Genomic DNA, 22,788 nt, shown 5'->3' with positions numbered 1-22,788 from the left:
AACATTATAACTGTGAAATTATATATTGCAAAAGTATATTTTAAATCGTAACATGGCGTCTGGGACTATGTCGCTTTCGCAGTGGGTAAACAAGGAACTAGTCAAGTTGCTGGGAATAGCAGAGACAGACGTTGAAGATTTATCGTCTTACCTTGTAACGATTGATAATCCTGAGGAATTGACCACTTTCGTGACTGAGTTGTTGTCTGAGAATGGCACAGAGTCTGGATTGGACGGCCCCAAAAAGCAGTTTATTCGCGATTTGTTGGGAAGGTATTTACTGAGTCAAGCACATTTATAGTATATATTATTTAACTTTAAATAGCTTTTGTGTGATGGTAACCATCTAATCTTTTACTTCAGATGGGAGAGAGTTCGGGTCCCTGACAACGTAATGGTTTACAAAAAAGATGATGATGACGGTTTTAATGGTGGAAAAAAACTTTTGGGGAAAAAGTTATTGCCATCATCTAACTCTAATCCTTTTGATATGAGCAAGATGGGAGAGAGTTTAGAGGGTGGAGAGAAAAAGGCAAAGAAGAAGACCCATTATGTTTCCTTATATGGTAAAGATGGTGAGATGAGAGCTCATGCAGTTATGTTGCCTGGAAGAAACATTTGCGAATGTCAAGCTCAAAAACATAAGTATGTCGCATATTATTTATATAGTTTAAAATATTTCTTCTTAAAGTGGAAAAATAGCGAATAAACAACAGCTGTTATACATGTTTACAGTTAAAAACTTATTTACATTTAATTGAAAGAAAGAAGCGTGGTCGCACTGGTCGCTGCATCTAGCAGATAAACAACGAGCCATTTATGTTTAAATATTTCCAAGGTGAACTTCTAATGGAAACAGAAATGTTTGTAAAGACAAAGTGGGGCTTAAAAAAGAATTGACCCAAAGATTGGGCTATGACCCCCTAGTAAATTCCATCAATAGTTTACATAAAACTTAACATAAAAATCTCATTAACAGGCTGGTAAACAATTGCTTGAGCTGTGGGCGAGTGGTTTGTGAACAGGAGGGGTCGGGCCCTTGTTTGTTTTGCGGGGATTTGGTTTGCACAAGAGAGGAAAAGGAGGTGCTGGCAAGAAAATCAAACAAGAGCAAAAAACTTCATGAAAAACTGATCAATATAGAAGGTGGAGGGATACTTGGAAACCAAGGTTATTAAAACATTGAACTTGATAATTAGTTATCCTAAGTTTCAGATACCAGGGTATGCCTTGCAATAATGTTAGGTATTTATTAAATAGGCCTGATGTCTAAACACCTATTTTATGTATACTGCTTTTTTCTTTATCTCCTTTCTATGATTACTTTGTTTTAATTTCATTTTAATCCTAATAGGGCATTCAGCTTCATCAAACCTCGCAAGTGCGCTGGAGAAAGCTCGGGCTTATAAAGAGCGGTTGCTTAAGTATGACAGAAGTTGTGCCAAACGAACAAAAGTAATTGATGATGAATCTGATTATTATGCAACTGATTCAAATATATGGCTCAGTGAAAAGGAGAGAAGTCTTCTTAAAAAGAGAGAAGCTGAAATGAGAGAAAAAAGACATGGCTCTAGACTGAACAGAAAGGTAATTTTAGTATATATTGTAGCGACGATGCTTATTGCTCGTTGTATATATCCAATAAGGTAATCTTCCAATTCCAGGTTAAAGCTTATATAGGTGGACTTCGGAAAGCATTAATATTATACTATATGCTGATCAAGTAGATCTAATAACATGCCTTATTGCAGGTTACACTGGACATTGCTGGACGAAGGGTACTGGATGATGCTGATTTAGATATAGAATATGATGTAACAAAGGATGAAGAAATTATGGCAGCAAACTTTGGACATCATTCTGACGAAATCACAGAAGATAATTACATAGAAATAACAAACAACAAAGAAAATTTTCCAGAAATTGCGAACCCAAATATTAATGGACCCACTCCTACTTACTTAACTGAGGTTGCAGAAAAAGTGGAAAAAACAACCAACAAAGTTTGGAAATCAAGCAATAAAAGACTGCAAGATGAGCAGTTACTTGCACTGTCTGATCCGGGAATGTGTCTCAGCATGCACCAACCATGGGCATCTCTGCTTATAAAAGGAGTCAAGAGGCATGAAGGGAGATCTTGGTAGGACAGACTAATAAAATATACCAATTTGCTCAATAAACTCAACCTAAAGGGGTTTTGACTGTATCAGTATGTACAGTTTGTTGAAGTTTTACATTCCAGGTATTCAAACCATCGTGGAAGATTATGGATTGCTGCAGCAGCTAAGAAACCGACAAAGGATGAAATATTCGCAATTGAAGAACAACATAAACTTCACTGGCAAGCTACTGATGGGTTACAGGCTATGCCAGAGTTGCCCAAAGAGTATCCTGCCGGTTGCTTACTTGGTTGTGTGCAGGTAAGACATATGTGATACTGCCCTACCTATGTAGTTGGCAATAGAAAACATGAAAAAATGGCTTTACAATTGTAAAACTAACTTCCCCCCTGCAAATTGCCAAAACATCAATTGTTTGGGAACTACTGTTTTAGAAGTGTATGTACCTGTATTAATATGCAAATGTATTTATAAAGGTAAAAGAAGTTCTTTCTCAAGAAGAATATTCTGTTAAGTATCCAGGTGGTGAATCTGGTGGAGCTTATGTTTTTGTTTGTGAAGATCCTCACGAACTTAAAGTTCTGTTCCCTGTAAAAGGAAGACATAAGATTTGGAAAATTGAACCTAAAACTCATCTTAATGCAAAGAGAGGGCTACAAATGTAACTTACTATTTATGATGTTCCAGAAATAATAAATTTATGAAATATTATTTGTGTGCAAATGTGAAATAAAAATGGATCATATGTTTGTGTGGCATTGGGGTTATTGTTGGTCTTGTCTCTATCCAACAATATAATACCAGAGTAAATCAAATTTATACAAAAACGTTTTTTTATATTATGTCTATTGTTTTGAACGGTAATTGGTTAGTCATAGAAATAGTATAAATCAGTTTACCAAATTCAAGATGGCCGCGCACACGAAAACGTGCTCCCAGGTTATTTTACGAAATATTTCTCGATTAACACCTAAAAGAATATCAACAAGAAGTGTATCTTATGCTGCTCAAACGCAAATACGCAGCGGTAAGTGTGTAGTGAAATAATGGCAAGCCAATTGCGAGTAACACGCTCGTTTCGTCAACATAACCATATTTAGCAGACTGGCATAAACAGTAGATTCTGCGTGTTAAATAATACTTATTTTTAAGCTCAAAATGGTCATCTACGAAGAACCCACCTAAACAAACTCCCAGCCAGTACTTGGCGGTTTTTATCAACGCAACCAGAGGCAACTAGTGAAGACACAGAAGAAGACTTGCATAATATAATCAAGGACGAAGAAAAAGTTGTTGGGCAAGCAAATGAACACGAGTTTCAAGCTGAAACAGCAGAATTGCTGGATATTGTTGCTAAATCACTTTATTCCGAAAATGAGGTAGGTACACCATTTGCAGAAGTTGTATTTTTTGTTTGAAACTTAACTTTTTTGGGCAGTTTGACAATGTGAAACTACATTTTCAAGACATGTACCCATGTTGAAAAAGAATCTATCTGTGGGCAAAGACAACGCTTATTTGCTCAAAACCAAGTATGTTTGCATATAACCTAAATATCGTTTCAGGTTTTTATCCGGGAAATTATCTCAAATGCGAGTGACGCGTTAGAAAAACTTCGATATAATCGACTTACTACTGATGGTGAGGGTGGAGAAGCCCCACAAATGGAAATTCACATTCGCACCGATAAATATGAGAACACCTTCACAATCCAGGACACAGGTATTGGGATGACCAAGGAGGAATTATCTTCAAATCTTGGAACTATTGCAAGATCAGGGTCAAAAGCGTTTCTCAAGCAAGTTGCAGATAAAGGTAATCAAATGTCATGATTAAATAGGATTTACAGTATTTATTCATAAAGTGATTGGCCGAATTTCAATGTAAAGTGCAGGAAATGAGGATTAACAGTAATTTTTTGCACCGCAGAAAAAAACTGCACAACACACAAGATATGACCAATTTCTCACATTAAGATATTTTGTAAAATAAATGTTGTTTCTGTTGTTTCAGGAGATGCTGGTTCATCCATCATTGGACAGTTTGGTGTCGGTTTTTATTCAACCTTTATGGTTGGAAGTAAAGTTACTGTGTATACCAAATCTCATGATCCCAACAGCAAAGGGTACAGTTGGACCTCTGAAGGGTAAAACAGTTTTTCTATACAATTATGAAAGATCTTGGATTTGTAAATACTTGTTTTACTTTATTTCAGCGGTGTATCATATAAGATCACAGAAGCAGAATCTGTAATGCCCGGAACCAAAATTGTGGTCACGCTGAAACCGGACTGCAGGAAATTTGCTGAAGAAGAGACCGTGAAGAGCATAATAAAGAAACATAGTGCTTTTGTTGGATTTCCAGTAAGACTGAATGGAAAACTACTGAATGCCGTCAAGGTGATTAAGTGTTAGATAACTAATTCACTGAGCTGTCAGTTTTTCTAACTTTACTGCAACTAACTGTACTCTTGTTTCTTGTATTTGCTAGGTATTACGTATTAGTATAATCAAACTAGATATCTAAAACAGAACTACCCAAAATACAGTTTCGGTAACATAAAACATCAAGCTTCCATAATGGGGTTCAGTGTCAGAAAAAAAAGAGAAGGGGGGGGGGTTAATTTACATCAAAATTTGCCCCCATGAAACCCCCTCTCTGTGACATTGGTTCAGGCTTAAATCCAGCTGTGTATTTATTTTAAAATATATTTTGACAGCCACTCTGGACACTTGACCCAAAGGACATTGACGAAGATCAACATTTAAATTTCTTTCGCCATCTGACAAACAACCAGAGTGACCATTATCTTTATAAATTGTTTTATAAGACGGATGCTCCATTAAATATAAGAAGGTAAGCCTATAAGATATAAGAATTATTCCAATAAATATGATGGACACTTTACCAATACCAACCTTCTGTGTAGTGAATTCATGAGTTATTAATTTCATTGTAGCTAATTGGTGTTTTCTTCTTATGGGGTTCATATTGACACTTGATTCTGTTTTTCAGTATTTTCTATGTATCTGAACAACAGCCTACCATGCTTGAAATGGCCAGGGATGCTTCTGGTATGTCGGGTGTATCATTGTACAGCAGGAAAGTTCTTGTCCAACACAAGACGACCAATCTCCTTCCAAAGTGGCTTCGCTTTTTAACAGGAGTAGTTGACAGTGAGGATATTCCGCTCAACTTGAGCAGAGAACTGCTTCAAAACAGCGCTCTTATAAGGTTAGATTATGCATTTGCATACATACAAATAATCATAGGATGATAAGAACAGCGGTCCTTAAAATTTAAAACACACCTTGTTAATCTTACCTTTTCAAAACTAGAGCCTTTTTTAAAAGTAAAGTGCATTTGGTCATACTTGATACTGTAGTTTGACATATATGATATATTGCTCCCCCCGTTTGTGAATCTTTTGGAACATATTTTTAAAGTTGAATTTTCCTCCAGTAAGCTGCGTGAGACACTGACAAGTCGTTTGATTCGTTACTTTTTGGATCAAAGTCGTCGCGACCCTGAAAAATATTTAAAATTTCATGCCGGTTACAAACTGTTTATCACAGAAGGAGTTTTGTCTGAAGACATGCAGGAAAAAAGGGTAAAATACATAAATAAATCTGCAGTAGTCGCTATTATGGTGTCTTAAAAAAACTTAAGTGTTACTAGAAAATTTTCATAGTGTTTTTATAGTGTTACAAGAAAATTCCTAAATTGCAAATTGTTTTAACAGTTGTTGTGATTTGTTTTGTTATTCATTTTTTTAAATTTATATCATTATCTAAATTGAGATACATCACTGTAATGATAATAATAAAATATAACTAAACAAGAATTTTTTAATTTAGATTATTCGCTTGTAAGTTTTCTTAACCTACCTAATATTGAAGCACCGATGTTCCTGATTTTACAACTTCTGTTTTTTTTTTCAGGAAGAAGTTGCTCAATTATTGAGATACGAATCATCCACTCTTCCTGAAGGAGAAGTCACAAGTTTTAAAGATTACATTACAAGGATGGGAGAAGAACGTAACATTCTATATTTGTGTGCACCAAGGTAAAAACACACATAGTTACTGCAAGTTACAACCATAGGCGTCTATGTATGGCTACAAGTTATAACACCATCACAATGTGTATGGCTTGTAAATATGAATTCAGCCAAATAAAAAGTAACAGGGAACAGCTGATGTTGTCTTATCTTTCCACGCTGCATGATTTAAACATTTCATGTACTTTTCACTTACGGACTCTCACTTGTTCAATAGTAAACAGAGTTTCTACCTACACTCAAGACTTTTATTGTGTTGCTGCTATGAATGTTTTATACAGCACAAACTGATAACTAATATTTACAGCCGAAGCTTAGCTGAATCTTCACCCTACTTTGAATCACTTAAAAACAGCGGAAGAGAAGTTTTGTTTTGCTATGATCCATATGATGAAGTTACTTTACTACAACTGAAAACCTACTCTGGGTATGTAATTATTCAGTAAAAATTTTATCATGTTTCCATTATGTAGTAGGGAATAGTTTTGTTCATGAAATAATGAATGAATGTAACTGAAGACAGCAACGAGTCTTGAACCCATACCGGCCATACCCACTGTGCTACGATGTGGGACTTTTATTACTCACCTTCAATTTGTTTTCTCTGTTTTTGAATCCAATTATTCCCAGGAAACAACTCTTCTCTCTTGAGAACGAAGTGGTTGCCAATTCCTACCAAAATGAAAAGGACACAACACCAAAGGCAGATGGTGAATTGACAATGTCGGACTCACAGAGCAAAGAATTGACTGATTGGGCAAAGGCAGCACTGGATCTGAAAGTCACAGATGTGAAGGTAATGTTTAACAATACAAATAAAACACATATTTTGCTGTTACATGTTTTACTAAATGGTGAAGTTTTTTAGTTTTTGCAATGGACCAAACACCCTTTTTAAATTTTAAGATCATTCTAACATAGTAACGACAACGTACCTTGTTATTCAGGTGACTGACAAACTTGACAAGCATCCAGCAATGGTGACAGTATGGGAAATGGGTTCAGTTCGCCACTTCTTGAAAAGTCAGTATTTAACGGACCCCAAAGGACTTTCTGAAAGTGAACGAACTGCTTTGTTTAAGCCAACACTTCAACTCAATGCTGTGTAAGTTTTCAATGTTCACTGTATATATTGTTCCTGGCATATACATACTTGTGGTTTCTTCTGGCAAAAAAAAATGCTGACTGTAGTTTTAATGTCCTATGTATGTCGTCTTTATCAGGGTAAAATGATACTCAAGACCAAAATACAAGTTAACCACTCTAATGTTCAAAGATAAAAAGCACTTAGTGTTTACAATATTATTATTCCAGGCATCCAATTGTAATGAAACTTACCTCTCTTAAGAACGAAGATGAAGATCTTGCCAAAGCTTTGCTGGAGCAGGTGAGTTTAATAGTGATGTCATTGTTACAGTGGATAGCGCGCCTGTCTATACCCTGGAGGTTATGGATTCAAGGCTCGCCACTGCTATTTTGTGCGTAAGTGTTAACGAGCATTATTAAAACGACTGTCTTTATCTTACTTGCATTTGATGACTCGATGACAATAAAGTTAATGCTATAACTGAACATTTTTAACCCCTGGTATATTATTTGCAGTTGTATGATAATGCTATGGTGTCAGCTGGACTGTTTGAAGATGCTCGACCCATGGTCAATCGACTCAATGACCTGCTTACTAAAGTACTTCAGAAGCACTAATCAAAACGAAAACTATACAACTTCTGGAAAACTATTCAATACAGCTATCTTAATCATGTAAATTTTATTGCACAATGTGAGCTTATGAGTGCACCAATATATATGTTAGAAATTATCTACTACACTACAAACCCATCTCTGGAAGTAAATTATTTGCAAACAGTAATTTGTCCACCATGTCCGCAGGTGTTACCACACGTGTTGAACCTACAACAACCTGTATAAATAATAAAGTGATAAACCATATGTGTATTGTTGCATTTGTGTCATTTATGTGCTGTTACAATACAAAGAAAAGGATAAATACCACACTTAATTAAAATTTAAATACCTAAACACTTCAAATTTAAATACCTAAACACTTAAACAGATGATTTAGGGGTATCATACACCCATGTTATACCCCTTTCACCTACAACCTGTAGAAATATTAAAGGGGTCAACCATATTTGTATTGTTGCATTTTTGTGCAGTTACACTGAAAAGATAGGTGAGGTAATACACTTAACTAAACTGAAATAAAAAAACAGATGACAAATGACCAAGCATTCCGCCTTGTTCTAATTTAAACACTGACTTATGCTATCAATAAGAATAAAAAATAACTGTGATACTTTGACATACTTCCATAACACCAAAACATTTAACTCAAACACTGCGAATACAAGCATTTTCACTACTCCGCTATCAGCATTGGTATATAGGTAACAGGGTAGGGGCTTGGTCAAGGATCTTAGGATTTAGGCTTTAATTAGTCATTAGCCCAAGGTAGTAGTATTATAACCATGTGGAAATTCCTGCTCCACACATGAACACATACTTTGTGCGTAGATAAAACATAACATAGAAACCAAACTCACTTTTAAGTCTTTTCCATTGATCAAATTATATTCCTTAACTTTGCGATGAATGCAACGAACTTCTTCAAAAGTTATTCCACCAACCATGAATATAATTAGAAGAGAACTATCAGTTGGTCTTGGAGGGGTGACCTGGAATACACAAAAATTTAGTCTAGGTATTTAAGTTATTTACGTTGTTTTTGATTTTGTTTAATCTTTGAACGCACAAGAATAAAAATCATATAACTGTAACAGACTGTAAGTATAGTGTAAGTTTAGAGTGTTGTATAAAAATACAAGTTTAAAGATACTGAAAATAATTAAATTAAGTTTTAAAAACATACGAAATAATGTTACAGTAACATTATTTTGTATGTTGTTAAAACTTAATTAACATTGTTACTCTTTGGCTTTGTTTATATTTGATTATGAAAAGTGGTAATGGTATATGATACTGTCAGGTTATATTGATTTTGATGTATGATATTTTATACATGTTAATGTTAACATGATACAGTAGCTTAACACTTAATTTATTCCCACCTTTTTAAACATACTGAAGCCAGTTTTCAATAAACCCATCAGCCCTGTTGATATGTGTTCCATGTCAGGTTCTATATCTGGCTTGCTGGGGTCTAATACCTTGTTAAGAATCTGACTTATAAGAGAAACATATTCAGGTGGCCCCATTGTTTCTTGGTGAAGGGAATTAAACAACTTCAGATCAGCACGGGAGTTTGAGAGACCTAAAAATAAGATATTTGGGATAAATGAATGAAACTTATATCCTGGCGGGCATCAGAAAATGTTATAACACAGGTGTTTTATTTTAAACATCTCATGCCCGTTGTTGTGTGGGTTAAAACATTGACAACCAATAAGGGACCACTGTGCTATAGAAAATGCTGTTAAGTGTCATGCTCAAGACACACTACATATACTTTTAGGTTGTTTAGCCAAAAATCAAAATACACAAAACGCTACTGTATATATCTATATTTCTGTATTTAAAATAGTAATCCATCCATATATATACCTTGCAGTTTTTCAACAATAAGTTGCACAACATCTTGAGCTTGTCCCAAATCAATATCTTCACTATCTTCACTTCCATTCATGCCTAATGCTTCAACCAAACCATCAGGAAGATCTTCAATCTTTGACTCTGTTATCGCAAGTGAAAGAGTGCTTGATAATTCATCCCATATTTCTTCATCTAAATAAAAACAAAAGGTTTTATCGGATTCTGTTTTCATGACCCCGATGAAGTCTTGCCAAATAGAAAACGAAACGTCTAAGCATTAGCGTTTTATGTATAATATTTAGGCTGAAAAACAAAACAATATTCCGGTATGTCCAGTACCAGTAGTATAGGTAACAGAGTGAAACTAAATGAGAATTATAATATGTTATCATTAATAACATGTTTGATGAATCATATCTCACCTGGAGCTGCCACTGATTTTAAGGAGCAAATATAAACAAGCAACATCAATATTTCCTCCACTGTCCACTCTCTATTCCCGTCTTCATCTTCTCTATTAACAAAGTATATATGTCATATGTGTGTTAGCTAACATACCATAATTTTGTTATTTATCTATTTAAATACAGTAAGAAGATCAGGTTAATTAAAAGAGGGAAGAGAAGGGAAATGCAAGATTGGTTAACCAGCTCAAAAAAATCTTCTTGTATAATATCTTTTTGTATAATTTGAGTTCTTTGCGACCATGAAGGAGGGGGCTGGCTATAAACTGGGTAATTAGGAGCATGTTAAAAGTAAATTGGGGTAGTAACAAGAACAGCTGAGATACCAAACTTATGGTGTCACTCCTGTTATAAAGTTTGGGTTTCATGTTTCCCCAACACCCATCACGTTAGACCTATGATCTTAATGTTAAGTTACCCCAACCACTCACTGGTTAATGACATCAAGTATCCTTGTAAGTGGTGTCGTATCATCAGCACTCTGCATTAAAATCTTCTCCATAGAAGACAGTTCCATCCATTTCTCATGATACTCATGTGAGAGGGTTTGTGACGATGCAAGTGCTAACTGTATAACATGTAATGTATTAATTCATTGAGTAATTTTGTTTAGCAAGAAATGACAAAAATATTAACAATATCACATCGCCATTCTGGTGGCAACCAAGCAACATCTAGGCAAAACACTGTCGTCGTATAGAAAACAAAAATAAAAATTTAGGGTGATTTTTTGGGGGGTGTTTTAATGGTTTTTTTAAATATATTTATTATGAACAACCATATGAGACTTAGTTTGAGCAAAATTGTTTTGCCCAGAACTGATACCCCAACAAATGTGGCAGAGTCAAACCTTGAACTTGTAACGCCTGGTCTAGAGGCCAGTGCTCTAATCACTGCCACACAAGTGTCCACAAATGTCACCCACCTGCAACAGATTGCTGTGATAAATAATTGCACCAGCATTCCCACAAAAAGTTTCAACAACAGAATGTAGTTCATCTGGATTTGCTGACGATTTGTTGCTGCTGATTTTTGGATCAACCTGGAACTCTTCTTCTTCTGCAGCGTTTATCAGTGATCTGGAAATATGAGGTTCAATGAAACTTTGGCTAAGGTGTTCAGTGTTTACCCTAACTCAATGCAACTTTTTTGCTCCAAACCCTTTTTCTTCTTTATATGTTTATCCCAGCCTTCATGGTTAATAGTATAATGTATGCGATAATTTGTCTTTAGTCTTGAATATTATCTTCCAATGTTGTACTTTTGAATGTCATACTAATTTCCATGCATTGATATCTTCATTTAGTTATCGGGCTAGGCCTATTCCTAATCAGTTTTATGCACTACATATTTACTTGTGCACATAAGAAAATTATGTAAGGTTTAATTAAAAATTTATACACTCCTACTTTCTTGTTTAATTTAAACAACAAAAACACTGTAGCGTATCTAACTTTTTTAATAGGCTGAGTGCAAGTCTTTGTGAGGATGTCATCATATCTTCAAGCATGCTCGGATATGCTTCATTTGGTGGCATTAGACTGCCTGGGAAATACATGCTTGTGATATCATTGCTGTCACTTTCACTGAGGTCTGTTGGTTTTAAAGATGACAGACACAACATGTCGATTGCAACGTTATTTGCATGGCCTGTGAAAATGAAAAGGTAATAAAGCAAAATAAGGCTGTTTTTTTTAATAAAAATGGGCAGAACACCATTAAAACAAGAATCAAACAGATATATATAAATATATTGTTTGCATGTTTGTAATACAATAATCTTTTTCTTTATATAGTGAAAAAAATCTAAATTTTTTTATAATAATTAAACATGGGGTCAAATAATTTTTAAGCGGAAATACAACAAGAATTATGAAAATGCCCTGTTTCTTTAATATTTGTTATAAATAACCGACTTACATGGCAACTCTGGAAGAATCCCAAATATTTTGTCCACAACAGAATCGTCTGAATGAGCTGCTGGCCCAACAGTGTCAAGAGTTCGATCTATAAGCAAAAGTGATGCTTGCTTTGATGATGTTTTTCGCCGTTGGCGTGCTGCTGGAAGATTGGCCAGTTGCGTGCCGATTAATCTGCTTGTGCTACCCACCACAAATAAATCATCTTTGCAGTCAAGAGCCTCAAATAAGTTGTTAAGAGAAGCAGCCAGGTTTCGAATTTGTAGCTGGTAGTTTGTGGGCAATGCATAAAAGTGAACGTCGGAAAGTCTGTTTATCTCATGCTGTTCACCTTTACTTTTTCTCACTGCATCAATCGCAGCTAAATCATGATGTAGTAATGGAAAAACTTCATTTAAAGTTGGAGTTAAAAATAGAAGGGATGTAAATGGAGCAATAAACAAGGGAGCATACAGAACTTCACATGAGTAACTCATTCCACCCATCCAGCGAGAAATTTGGGATTCTAAGTCTTCGAAAATGGGTGAATTAGCATCCACCACATTAGTGCTGTTTGAAAATCTATGGGTGTCTTCATCAAAAGTGGTAAATACAACACAGTATTGGAAATTGCTTGATTTAATGGTATCACGCAGCACAGATTGTGCTCGGCCTTTTAAAAGGGAACTGACAATAAAGACAGCTTTTGTATTTTTCTCTCCTCCACTTTCAAATGAGGAGAATTCTTTAATGGACACAGCGCCAGCATCTAGTAATATTTTGGGCCCACCGCTCCAGTATAGGCACTCGGCACATGAAAAGTCAATGAAAACAACAGATCCTTTAACTTTAGAAAGCACAGGACGCCAAAGCTTGTCATTTGCACCAGCTATCACATCGCCTGCCATTGCTTTACTTTTTTACTGTTTAAATGCTTATCAAAAATATACTACCAGCTGAAAAAAACACAGAATACAAAAAGAGTAAAGTATTTCGATGTAAGTAATGTAGATTTTAACCAAACGAGTAACGTGGTGATTTTAACCAGATGCTAAAGTCTCACAAAAATCTACTACGTCAACAGTCTGTCTGGCAGAATGCTGGCGTAACGATAGACACTCGTTTTCGACAAAACTCTAACGTCTCCTACATGGTCTAGTGGTTAGGATTCCTGGCTTTCACCCAGGCGGCCCGGGTTCGATTCCCGGTGTAGGAACGTGTTAGCATTGGTGGTTCAGTGGTAGAATCCTCGCCTGCCACGCGGGGGGCCCGGGTTCGATTCCCGGCCAATGCAAACCTTTTGTCATTTTGTAAAAATTAAATAAAAAGCAGAATATTCGACACTGTTTTGAAGATTGAATGTAACAGGTTTTTGGGAAAATGTCAATATATTTTCAAGCAAGGGTTTCGTGATGTCAATGGTGTGAACTTCCACTATGTTTTCTGATGTTTTTTAAAACACAGACATGTGTTGACTTTGACTATAACATTATATGTCTGTGAACAAAGCTACAGTTACAGAATGTGTAAAACACGAACGAAACAAATTTATTTGTTCTTTTTCATTGGGACAAATATAAAATTTTTACTCCGACATTTTCGACAATTAGAGCGAAAAGATTGCATTGGCCGGGAATCGAACCCGGGCCCCCCGCGTGGCAGGCGAGGATTCTACCACTGAACCACCAATGCTAACATGTTCCTACACCGGGAATCGAACCCGGGCCGCCTGGGTGAAAGCCAGGAATCCTAACCACTAGACCATGTAGGAGACGATCTCAAAACGACAAAAAAATAACTACATACTGGCGTGCCGTTTTAACAAACTACTTATCGATTATAAATATAAATAAGGGCCCAAGGGAAAACATAAGTTTCAAGCATACGAGTAGAGTGGTCGTCGAAATTGACTGACGGCTACATCGGCCGGTTTAAGCTATGTCATTTGACAATTCACAGTTAACATTATTCAAACCCAACTCGGTGTCGCAAGAGAAAAGAAACGATCTACGCGAAACGCTCTATGTGTGGAGTGGAGCCCTGAAACAAATTCAGTTTATGGTGAGATTAAACGTACGCGTTATAATTTGAATGTATTCTTAACATTTACCGCCGTGGGCCTATGATTTATTAATTGTCCGCATAAGCGTGTGCTTTATTTAAATCAAACAATTACAAAGCATAAAAAATGGTCTGCCCCACACCTGGCTTAATCAATCTCTCTGTTTCATTAAACGCCTATCTAAACCAACGTTAGTCTAAACAAAGACTTTAAAGTTAAACCAACGCGCGGCTACAATAACTTGGGTCTGAACCAACGTGGTCTGAACATTGCTGAATCAACACCAAAATTTCGTGAAAAGCATACTGGATGCGGTGACAGCGCAGAGTTGCGGGTACCGACTTGCAAAAACACTTCCTTGAAAACGATCGTTCCAGAGGCAATATTAACCCATGTTCATGTGACAATTATTCCCAGTTCGTACTTCTCATATACGCAAGTATGTACCGCAAGATAATATTGATTGTCGTTATTACTCTTCTGGTGTCGGACACCAACGGTCAATGGTTTTGGAGGCGACGAAGAAACGAAGTAATTCAAAACCTTCGACGCAGGATCAACGGGAGCCCGTGAGTACTTCTTTCTCATTAAAACAAATTGATTTACCAAAGCTCAGTCAAGGTATATGATATGTTTTTTGTTCACAGAGATTACAAGCACGGCGACCAACAGCAGCGAGCGGGTAAGAATAGTATTACCATTATATTATATAATAAAAGCCTATCCGACAAAGAAAAACATTTTGTCGTGTTTGACATACACCATAAGTCGCTTACATATAGATAGCCTATAGTAGGGTGGGAGGAAATGGGACACTTTTTCATTATATTTTCTCGTCCGTGGTAGTAAAAAGAAAATGAAAAGAGTTATAAAACCGTATTCTCACGACTCACATGTACCGTTGTTAATCGTTTGAAACACGATCAGGATGTTTAGATAATATGTGTTAAAGATGTCCCATATTCTCCCACCTTACTATACAATATCTTTTTTTACAGAGAATTTTATCGACATGCTGCAAGACACAGAACAGCAGGAGCAAACATAAGTATCAGCTGATTTTTCGCTGACAAATAAAATCAATTAAAGCAATATATTTTGTGTTTTAATCGTTTGATCTTGTGGCGTACAAGTTATATAGTGTAGCATTAAGGATAATGATCAAGCCTTATAGAGTGCTGGTAAATTCGATTCATGTATTACTCGTTAATGTACAAAATACACCAGTGCGTTTAAAGTCGTGGGCATGTTTACCATGTAATATATAGTAGGATGGGGGAGACAGGACAACTTCATCACATAATATCCAAATATCATGGCGGTCTATGGGAGTCGTGAGGATACGGTTTTATAATTCTTTGACTGTTTTTTGTTTACGACCAAATGGGACGGGAAAACAGAATATGTGTCCCATCTTACTTTAGAAAGTAGCTCCTGCCGCATAATCAACATCACCACTATTAGCGTTCTTATTATATCGCGTGTACGTAATAGGGGCAAAAATGGATGCTGGGGTGATGAGCCGAGTCCGGCTTAAATCTCGGATTTTCAATAAGGACCTCATGTAGCCCCACATGCAATGGAATGGAAGGGTAAACACTTCCTATGCCACCCCGTGAAAAACCCGTGAAAAGTTTATTTTGTTTCTTTGCTAACGTCACTGTAACTAAGTTTACAAAATAAGCAGACTTAGAACTAGACGGTTACGGTAAAACGGCGGTTAATATAAAACCCAGAGAAATAAATAAATACTAAACCTTTTGAATAAAAGCTTGACCGTTACAGCAAACAACAGACATTTTAATAACAGTTACAACATGCGTGTATAGAGTGCTGCTGTGTTTGCATTGATTCGCCTGTATCAATCAGAATCCTACCATAGGCTATACGTTTTCGTGGTGTTCGCTCTGTTTTTCGCGTGACTGAAGAGATCTTTTAGATTTTTAAAGGAGGTTTTTCAGATTAAACTGTTTCCGTGGCGTGCGTGTCTTATTAAAGGTATAATGCTCGAGGCTCGACCACACCACGATTGCTGGTGTATGTGCTGTCGTTAGGCAAGATACTTTTAACTGCAGTTGGTCCAACACACTCGTACCTAATGGGTTGTCCAAGGTTTCAGTCATATTAAAAAAAAGCCCACGACTGTCATTGCCTCACCACACGAGGATAAACAAGTTTCATTCATTTGAACAAACCTTTGGGATTTGCACAGGTTCATAGAACGTTTTGATCTTCTTAGCAATTTATCAGACAGGGGCTCGAATGCTTCCTTTATGAGGAAATTTGTCTGCCGCTCACATTTCAACGCGTACCCGTTTAAACTACGTACGGGGAAGAAGTCAAAGCGGCATCGGTGCAATAACACGTTGCAATCTATATACTGCGCACGAATTCGCGTACACATATTCACTAGTAGATTCATAAACAAATAAATAAAGGTTTGAAAGAGTAGGTTTTGAACTATAGTACTCGCTTATCCTCGTATAATACGACAATTCTGGCATACAATCGGTGTTCCCTGGCACGCCCTGCCATAATAAGTGCCAAATTAAGCAAAGTTGAAAAAGAAAATACCTCAACAGTGAATTATATCTTATGTGGAAAGTATTTTTAGGCCACTAGTTCATATCATACGTAGTAGGATGGGGTAAGACGGGACACCTTCAGCACGTAACATCCAAATACTCTGATCGTATTTTAAACAATTAACAACGGTCTATGGGAGTCGTGAAGATACGATTTTATAACTCTTTGGACGTTCTTTGTTTACTACTAAATGGGACGAGAAAATACCGTAAAAGGTGTCCCATCTTTCCCTTTTTACTATATGTGTGTATATGCATGTGTGTCTGCTGCGTCCAAGATATTTACACATGACCTTTAGCTATTCTACGAAATAAATTAAATAATCTGTGCAAGTACTTAAACTAATTAAGACGACGGGCTTACCTTAAAAAGATTCACATGCAAAACAACATTAATTCACACCTGTCTTAACGGTCACGTAGGCTTAACGGTCACGTATCTCAATTTAACTGACAGTTCAATCAAGGAAGAACTGATTCAAAAGAACCGAGATGCCTTTATAGTGTGATTTATTGTATAGTGCACTCATACTACATTAATCCTAGCCTGCACGTTCATGACTAAATGCAGAGACAGCACGGTAACGAACGTCTCAGAATAAAATCACTCAAACTTGATTATTGGCATTTAAATTTGGATAAATGCCGATGACATATCAAAATCATGTTGCCAGGGCGTGTCGAACTTTTACGACACGCAAATATATCCTTAATGCTGCACTCGCGGTACTTTATCACCTTAAATCAACAAAATAGCTATATCACTATATTTGTTACACTTTTACGCAACAAATTATAAACAGGAAAAAATAAACATAAATTTGTGTCAAGTATATAGTAAACAAATGATAAGATGAAACGGACCAAACGATTTTTTGTTTCGAAAGTCGACAGAACATGCACTTTTTGGAGTGTTTGGAGGGACCTCTATGCATTTATTCATCCATTAACTATATTAGAGTCTGTATCATTTAGATTGCTAATAAATGGCAATAATTTGTTTACATGTAAAGTATATCACACACACACACCTTAATCAGTATAGTTAGATTTCTACCACATGTTTAATGAATCTATATGGTTGAGTTTCAATGTCGTCTGCATTTTTTACATATCGAATCTAATGGAATCTGATACGAAAAAAGGGGCAAGAGCAAAATCTAGTTGGGCAAGACAGAAGTATACAACAATCCATACCCAATCATTAGCGCCCCCTGCCGACAGTTTAATTACATCATTTTCATGCGTCTGTTTTAAAGGCGCATGTTGCAAAAAACTACTAAATCCCGAAATTAAATCTCGGGTCTCATTGCATTTTAGAATAAATATCAATGAGACAAGATAACCCTATTAAAGGAATTTTCAAAAAATCAAAAACCACTTAAATAAGTTATATTTTAGCAACAACAACAATTAGACGCCTAGGAAAATTTTAAACAGGTTGTTATGCCTATGAACAAGTCGATGTAAATGATTGTGTTGTCGAAAAACGACGTTTTAAACCTCATGGCATTAAATAATTATTAAACAAGTTGGGAAACTCAGTCGTGATGGCGCGCGCAGGTTACACTCCTTATAAGGTAGGTTGGGGTGATATGGTACATGTTTTCATTCACTTTTAATGTCCCATTTGGTAGTAAATAAAGATCATTCAAAGAATTATATAACCATTTTTCTACCAGATTGGTATTAATTGTACACAACACGATTGGGAAATTCTTATGTGCTAACAGTGTCCCATCTTGCACGACAAATCTGTGTATGCGACATTGGACAACTGTGCTAAGTGCGGCAGTTGTCTCGCCTCGCGAAAACAAATACGTAATGTTGCAGACTACAAATTTGTTTACATCATACCCTAGACGTTAAGACACAATTATTTGATTGAACACAACTCATACCAGTAGACAAGAAGCATTCGTTATAGCGTCCACTTACATATCATGAAAAATGAATCTGTTTCGTCTACCTATACGTTCGTGATATTCTTCTTCATACTGCCGTGTATGGACAAATTGCTGTACCTTAACCATCACGTATATTTAAGCAACTGTCATTCAAAACAAGGTATCCAGACTGCTTTAAAGCCAAGAGACACGTTTTGCGTTAAGAAAACGCTTTATTGGATCCTGATCAAGATACATTGATCCATCTTAGCCTGCACGTTATGTGACCTATAACTAAAACATGGCTTTGCTCCAATATTGTCTGCGAGTTACATCACGCAGACCGGTGTATTGGCATTAAAGTTGGGACATATTTCGTAAAAATATCCAAATCATGGTTGCAGTGCACGGAAAACTCATGGTTTGTTGTTAAAATAACTTTGTGCTGGCATCAACCTAATTCATCACCTATACGCAACGATAACGTTTGTTACGCCATTGCCAAATGCTCCAGACACTGTTAAACTTATAAAAGCGATGAGTTTTCCGAGAATACTAAACAGTTATACGTGAGTTGTAACTACGTTTTAAAGACGATCAAACTTTACAGAAAATGAAGTTTTTTTGCTTTCTTGCTGTCGCGTCTGTGGCAGTTTATATCACAGATGGTAAACGTTTTTTTTTATTTTATTTTACAATTAAATAGGCACCTAGACCCAATATGGATAGTGCGGTTAATTTAATTCGAATTAAAAAACGATCAAATGCGCTCTTACAAAAACAAAAAAAAATGTTTTTCATTTCTTAATATAGTAGGTGGGTGGAGATGGGACATCTTTTCATTTTATTTCCCGTCTCATTTGGTAGTAAACAAAGAACGTTTAAAGAGTTATAAAATCGTATCCTCACGACTCCAATATAGACCGTTGTTAATTGTTTAAAACAAGCTGGTATATTTGGATATTATGTGCTAAAGGTGTCCCATCTTCCCCCACCAATTACATCCATTATACGACACTTTTATTTCTACAGGACTTTACTGCTGGAAGTGCGAGAATGCAAGAAGTAATGACGATTGTAAGCAAACCGGACGTTCAGTAAGGTGTAACCGAAACCAGGTAATTTATGTTATATTCACTGTATAGTTCTTGCCTTATCGGCAACTATGCATTTACAACTATTTTCACCATGTGTTTGTTTTTAATATCTGATCGTGTTTTTAATATCTGATTACATTTTACAGAAATCCTGCCAAACTCACGTACGAACCGACCCGCTCGGAATACGAATCACAAAAGAATGTAAACAGACGCACGCTTGTGGGAACAACTATATACAAGTATGTTTGATAATATGTAACACTAAATGCAAATGGATAATTTATACGCCGTACATCCTATATAGTTTTACAGAGATATGTTGGGTACATCAGACACGTTGAAAACCGATTACTTATTAAAGCGGCAAAACGAGATGCAGTTTACTATTAAATGTCATTGTTTGGAATAATCAACATGACTGATGTTTTTGTGACAGAAAAAAATTAAATAAATGTGTATATGTTATATAAATAATGTAAATTTCAACGGCTCTCTTATGGTATAAAAAAACTTAGTTTATTTCCAACGTTTTGTCTGCTATCCGGCAAGACCTCATCAGGAATGAAACGTCGAAAATAAACTACATTTTTTATACCAGAGAGCCATTGAAAGGTTATTATCACTATGCCTGGTAGTCGAAGTAACATAATGTCATTTATGTCACTTATACAGTACGGTGGGAGAAGTTGGGACACCTTTAGCACATAATATCCGAATATCCTAATCGTGTTTTAAACAATTAACAACGGTATATGAAAGTCGTGAGGATATGGTTTTATAATTCGTTGATTGTTCTTCGTTTACTACTAAATGGGACGAGATATTAAAAGGAAAAGTGTCCCATCTTCCCCCACCCTACTATATGTATTCTCTATAGAATCCAAGGTCAGCCTGGTACCCGAGCCAATGCAACGATAATGTACAAGGATCAGTATGTCGATGCTGCTGTGATTTCAACAACTGTAACTTTGACACTTTGGATTGCCCAGGTATAATTAATTTATTATGTAAGGCAGTTTTAACTATGTAAATGAAATGGCGACACTATGATTCATTCTCGCGCTGCGTGGGAAACGATAGTAATTATAACACGGTTGGCTTGCGTATCATACAACTCGTATGTTATTTTGTAGATTATTATTTTATAGGAACTACTTGATCAAACGCGTCATTACTTTAATAATTGCTGTCATATTTATACAAGCTGTTACAATTACACTCCGAGATATAAGACTCACATGTTGTATAAAGAATCACTTCATAACTCAACTTTACAAACTAAAGTCCAAAACGGTGAATCGTATTATGTAAAGATGAATGAATGAATGTAAAGATGGGTGATACGTAGTTTTTATTTAGTACGTCCAACAACTACTCAACAACCAACAACAACAACTACAACACCAGCGCCAACAACAACAACTACAACACCAGCGCCAACAACAACTACAACACCAGCGCCAACAACAACAACTACAACACCACCAGCGCCAACAACAACAACACCAGCGCCTACAACAACAACTACAACAACACCAGCGCCAACAACAACAACAACAACAACACAGCCAAGGACGGAATTTGACAACGGAAACCGACCTCCAGATTGTAAGTACAATAACGTAAATAAACAGTACTGGAGTCTATATGAAAGTGTCCGGCTTATATACATTCGTGTCTGGTCCAACGACAAGGGACTTCATGCGAATTTACGACACAGTCATTCGTGTAGTGCTTATCTTGTCTAGAAGTTTGAGTCCCCATAAATTAACCAATGTTTCTGTGACATTAAAAAAAATGTCAAAACATTTTGGGACGTGGTGTGTTCCGTCGTGTTTTCCACAATTTAATAACATTTAACGACAAAGCAAACTACTACTTTTTGTTCCGTCTTTTCCTACCCTACTATATCTTAAAAAAATTAAAACACGTTACCTTTCAGCTCCATGTGAGATAATTGACCTCAGGAATGGAAGTGTGTCGTGCACCAATGACAACAAGGACGGTTCTATTTGTACATTTGCATGCGATGCTGCCAACAGTTTCGATCTCTATCCTTCAAATGGAATCAGTTCAACTTGCGAAAAGAATTCGTGGGTTGAACCTCCACCATGCTGCAACCGTAAGATGGCGCTATACATAACCTTAGAATATAATGACCTAATACAAGGCGACCGTTACCGCAGCTTTTTAGTAAATCGCGCCTGTCTCTATAGCCTAGACATTCAAGGCTTGGCGCTGCTATACTTTTCTATACACACAAAACAGGAATTGATCTAACCACTACTGGCTGTTTGAAGTGTTAATCATACTTTAAAAAGAAAATAAAACTAAAAAAACTCAACCTAAAGCCGAATTACTTTTACCAAATATTAATCGAATGTTTACAAATAACTAAACTAAATTAAGACCCTATGCACAAGGATATTAAACTTGCCCAAAGTTAAATACGCTGACCGGTTGTCGATTAAGAGCAATTATTTTTTCTACGCAGGACAGTGTCCTCCTTATGCCAAGATAGATGCTGTTGTGATCCTAGATTCCTCGAGTTCCATTACTAAACCTAACTGGGATACATTGGTGGCTTTCGTCCAAAGAGTTATCCGGTAAAGTTATTGAATTACAAATTGCATTGGAATATTCGGTTTTAAACATCAACTGTGCTTTTCAGCGATATAACACTTGGAGCCGAAAGCGCACGGATCGGTGTCTTCCGATACAACAGACATGTAGACACAGTGAACCGAATTCTAATGAGTGATTTCCCGAACGATAAAGCTGGTCTTCAAGAAGCAATTGCTAACATTCCTTATAATGGCTTTGGTAAGAAAAACTTTCAAACAGATTTTAAATTATGAAAATGTTTCTTTGTGATAATCACGTTCATTTTTCAAGGTACATTCACCGGTCAGGCACTGACATATGCAAACGACGTCATGTTGGCACCAGGTAATGGAAACAGACCGGACGTTCCAGATGTTGTGTTCACTATAACTGATGGTCGATCCCAAGACGACGTTGTAGCCCCATCTAGCTTACTACG

At 36.3% G+C, this 22,788-nt stretch overlaps 3 protein-coding genes, 1 long non-coding RNA gene and 4 other non-coding genes across 9 annotated transcripts; 5 read left to right on the top strand and 3 right to left on the bottom strand.

Moving 5' to 3' along the window:
- The first annotated feature begins 6 nt into the window (after positions 1–6).
- On the top strand, positions 7–2,876 carry LOC100175222 (activating signal cointegrator 1-like). 2 transcript variants are annotated; one of them, XM_018814775.2, is made up of 7 exons: positions 7–273; positions 364–645; positions 980–1,176; positions 1,355–1,587; positions 1,752–2,140; positions 2,243–2,420; positions 2,597–2,876. In XM_018814775.2, exons 1-7 carry the CDS (start codon positions 53–55, stop codon positions 2,783–2,785), a joined length of 1,689 nt encoding a protein of 562 aa, XP_018670320.1. In that variant the 5' UTR covers positions 7–52; the 3' UTR covers positions 2,786–2,876. The 2 variants fall into 2 exon arrangements, with proteins under 2 accessions (XP_018670320.1, XP_002120096.1); XM_002120060.4 differs by having other exon boundaries at positions 980–1,170; positions 2,597–2,831.
- A 110-nt stretch (positions 2,877–2,986) lies between these two features.
- On the top strand, positions 2,987–8,190 carry LOC100176051 (heat shock protein 75 kDa, mitochondrial-like). The gene is made up of 14 exons (XM_002123009.5): positions 2,987–3,147; positions 3,273–3,499; positions 3,686–3,935; positions 4,134–4,266; positions 4,336–4,519; positions 4,840–4,976; positions 5,136–5,354; positions 5,583–5,730; positions 6,062–6,186; positions 6,488–6,607; positions 6,811–6,976; positions 7,128–7,285; positions 7,495–7,567; positions 7,783–8,190. Exons 1-14 carry the CDS (start codon positions 3,030–3,032, stop codon positions 7,882–7,884), a joined length of 2,160 nt encoding a protein of 719 aa, XP_002123045.1. The 5' UTR covers positions 2,987–3,029; the 3' UTR covers positions 7,885–8,190.
- Positions 7,930–13,107, bottom strand: LOC100186257 (sec1 family domain-containing protein 2). The gene is made up of 9 exons (XM_002123501.4): positions 12,135–13,107; positions 11,669–11,864; positions 11,140–11,293; positions 10,646–10,782; positions 10,173–10,264; positions 9,763–9,942; positions 9,270–9,472; positions 8,745–8,876; positions 7,930–8,101 (listed from the first exon to the last, which is right to left on the bottom strand). The coding sequence occupies exons 1-9, from the start codon at positions 13,018–13,020 to the stop codon at positions 8,009–8,011; spliced, it is 2,073 nt and encodes a 690-aa protein (XP_002123537.1). The 5' UTR covers positions 13,021–13,107; the 3' UTR covers positions 7,930–8,008.
- Positions 13,108–13,256: 149 nt separating this feature from the next.
- trnae-uuc lies at positions 13,257–13,328 on the top strand. Its single transcript has one exon. It is a non-coding gene; the product is annotated as a tRNA-Glu (tRNA).
- A 7-nt stretch (positions 13,329–13,335) lies between these two features.
- On the top strand, positions 13,336–13,406 carry trnag-gcc. Its single transcript has one exon. It is a non-coding gene; the product is annotated as a tRNA-Gly (tRNA).
- A 327-nt stretch (positions 13,407–13,733) lies between these two features.
- On the bottom strand, positions 13,734–13,804 carry trnag-gcc. Its single transcript has one exon. It is a non-coding gene; the product is annotated as a tRNA-Gly (tRNA).
- Positions 13,805–13,811: 7 nt separating this feature from the next.
- Positions 13,812–13,883, bottom strand: trnae-uuc. The gene has a single exon. It is a non-coding gene; the product is annotated as a tRNA-Glu (tRNA).
- A 676-nt stretch (positions 13,884–14,559) lies between these two features.
- LOC100185408 lies at positions 14,560–15,268 on the top strand. Its single transcript, XR_182169.4, has 3 exons — positions 14,560–14,743; positions 14,822–14,856; positions 15,173–15,268. It is a non-coding gene; the product is annotated as an uncharacterized LOC100185408 (long non-coding RNA).
- Positions 15,269–22,788: the final 7,520 nt, after the last annotated feature.

The sequence above is a fragment of the Ciona intestinalis genome, chromosome 14 (assembly GCF_000224145.3).
Source record: "Ciona intestinalis chromosome 14, KH, whole genome shotgun sequence".
Classification (NCBI taxonomy): domain Eukaryota; kingdom Metazoa; phylum Chordata; class Ascidiacea; order Phlebobranchia; family Cionidae; genus Ciona; species Ciona intestinalis.
Note: the sequence above shows the minus strand (reverse complement) of the source record. Positions and strands in the feature narration are given on the sequence as shown.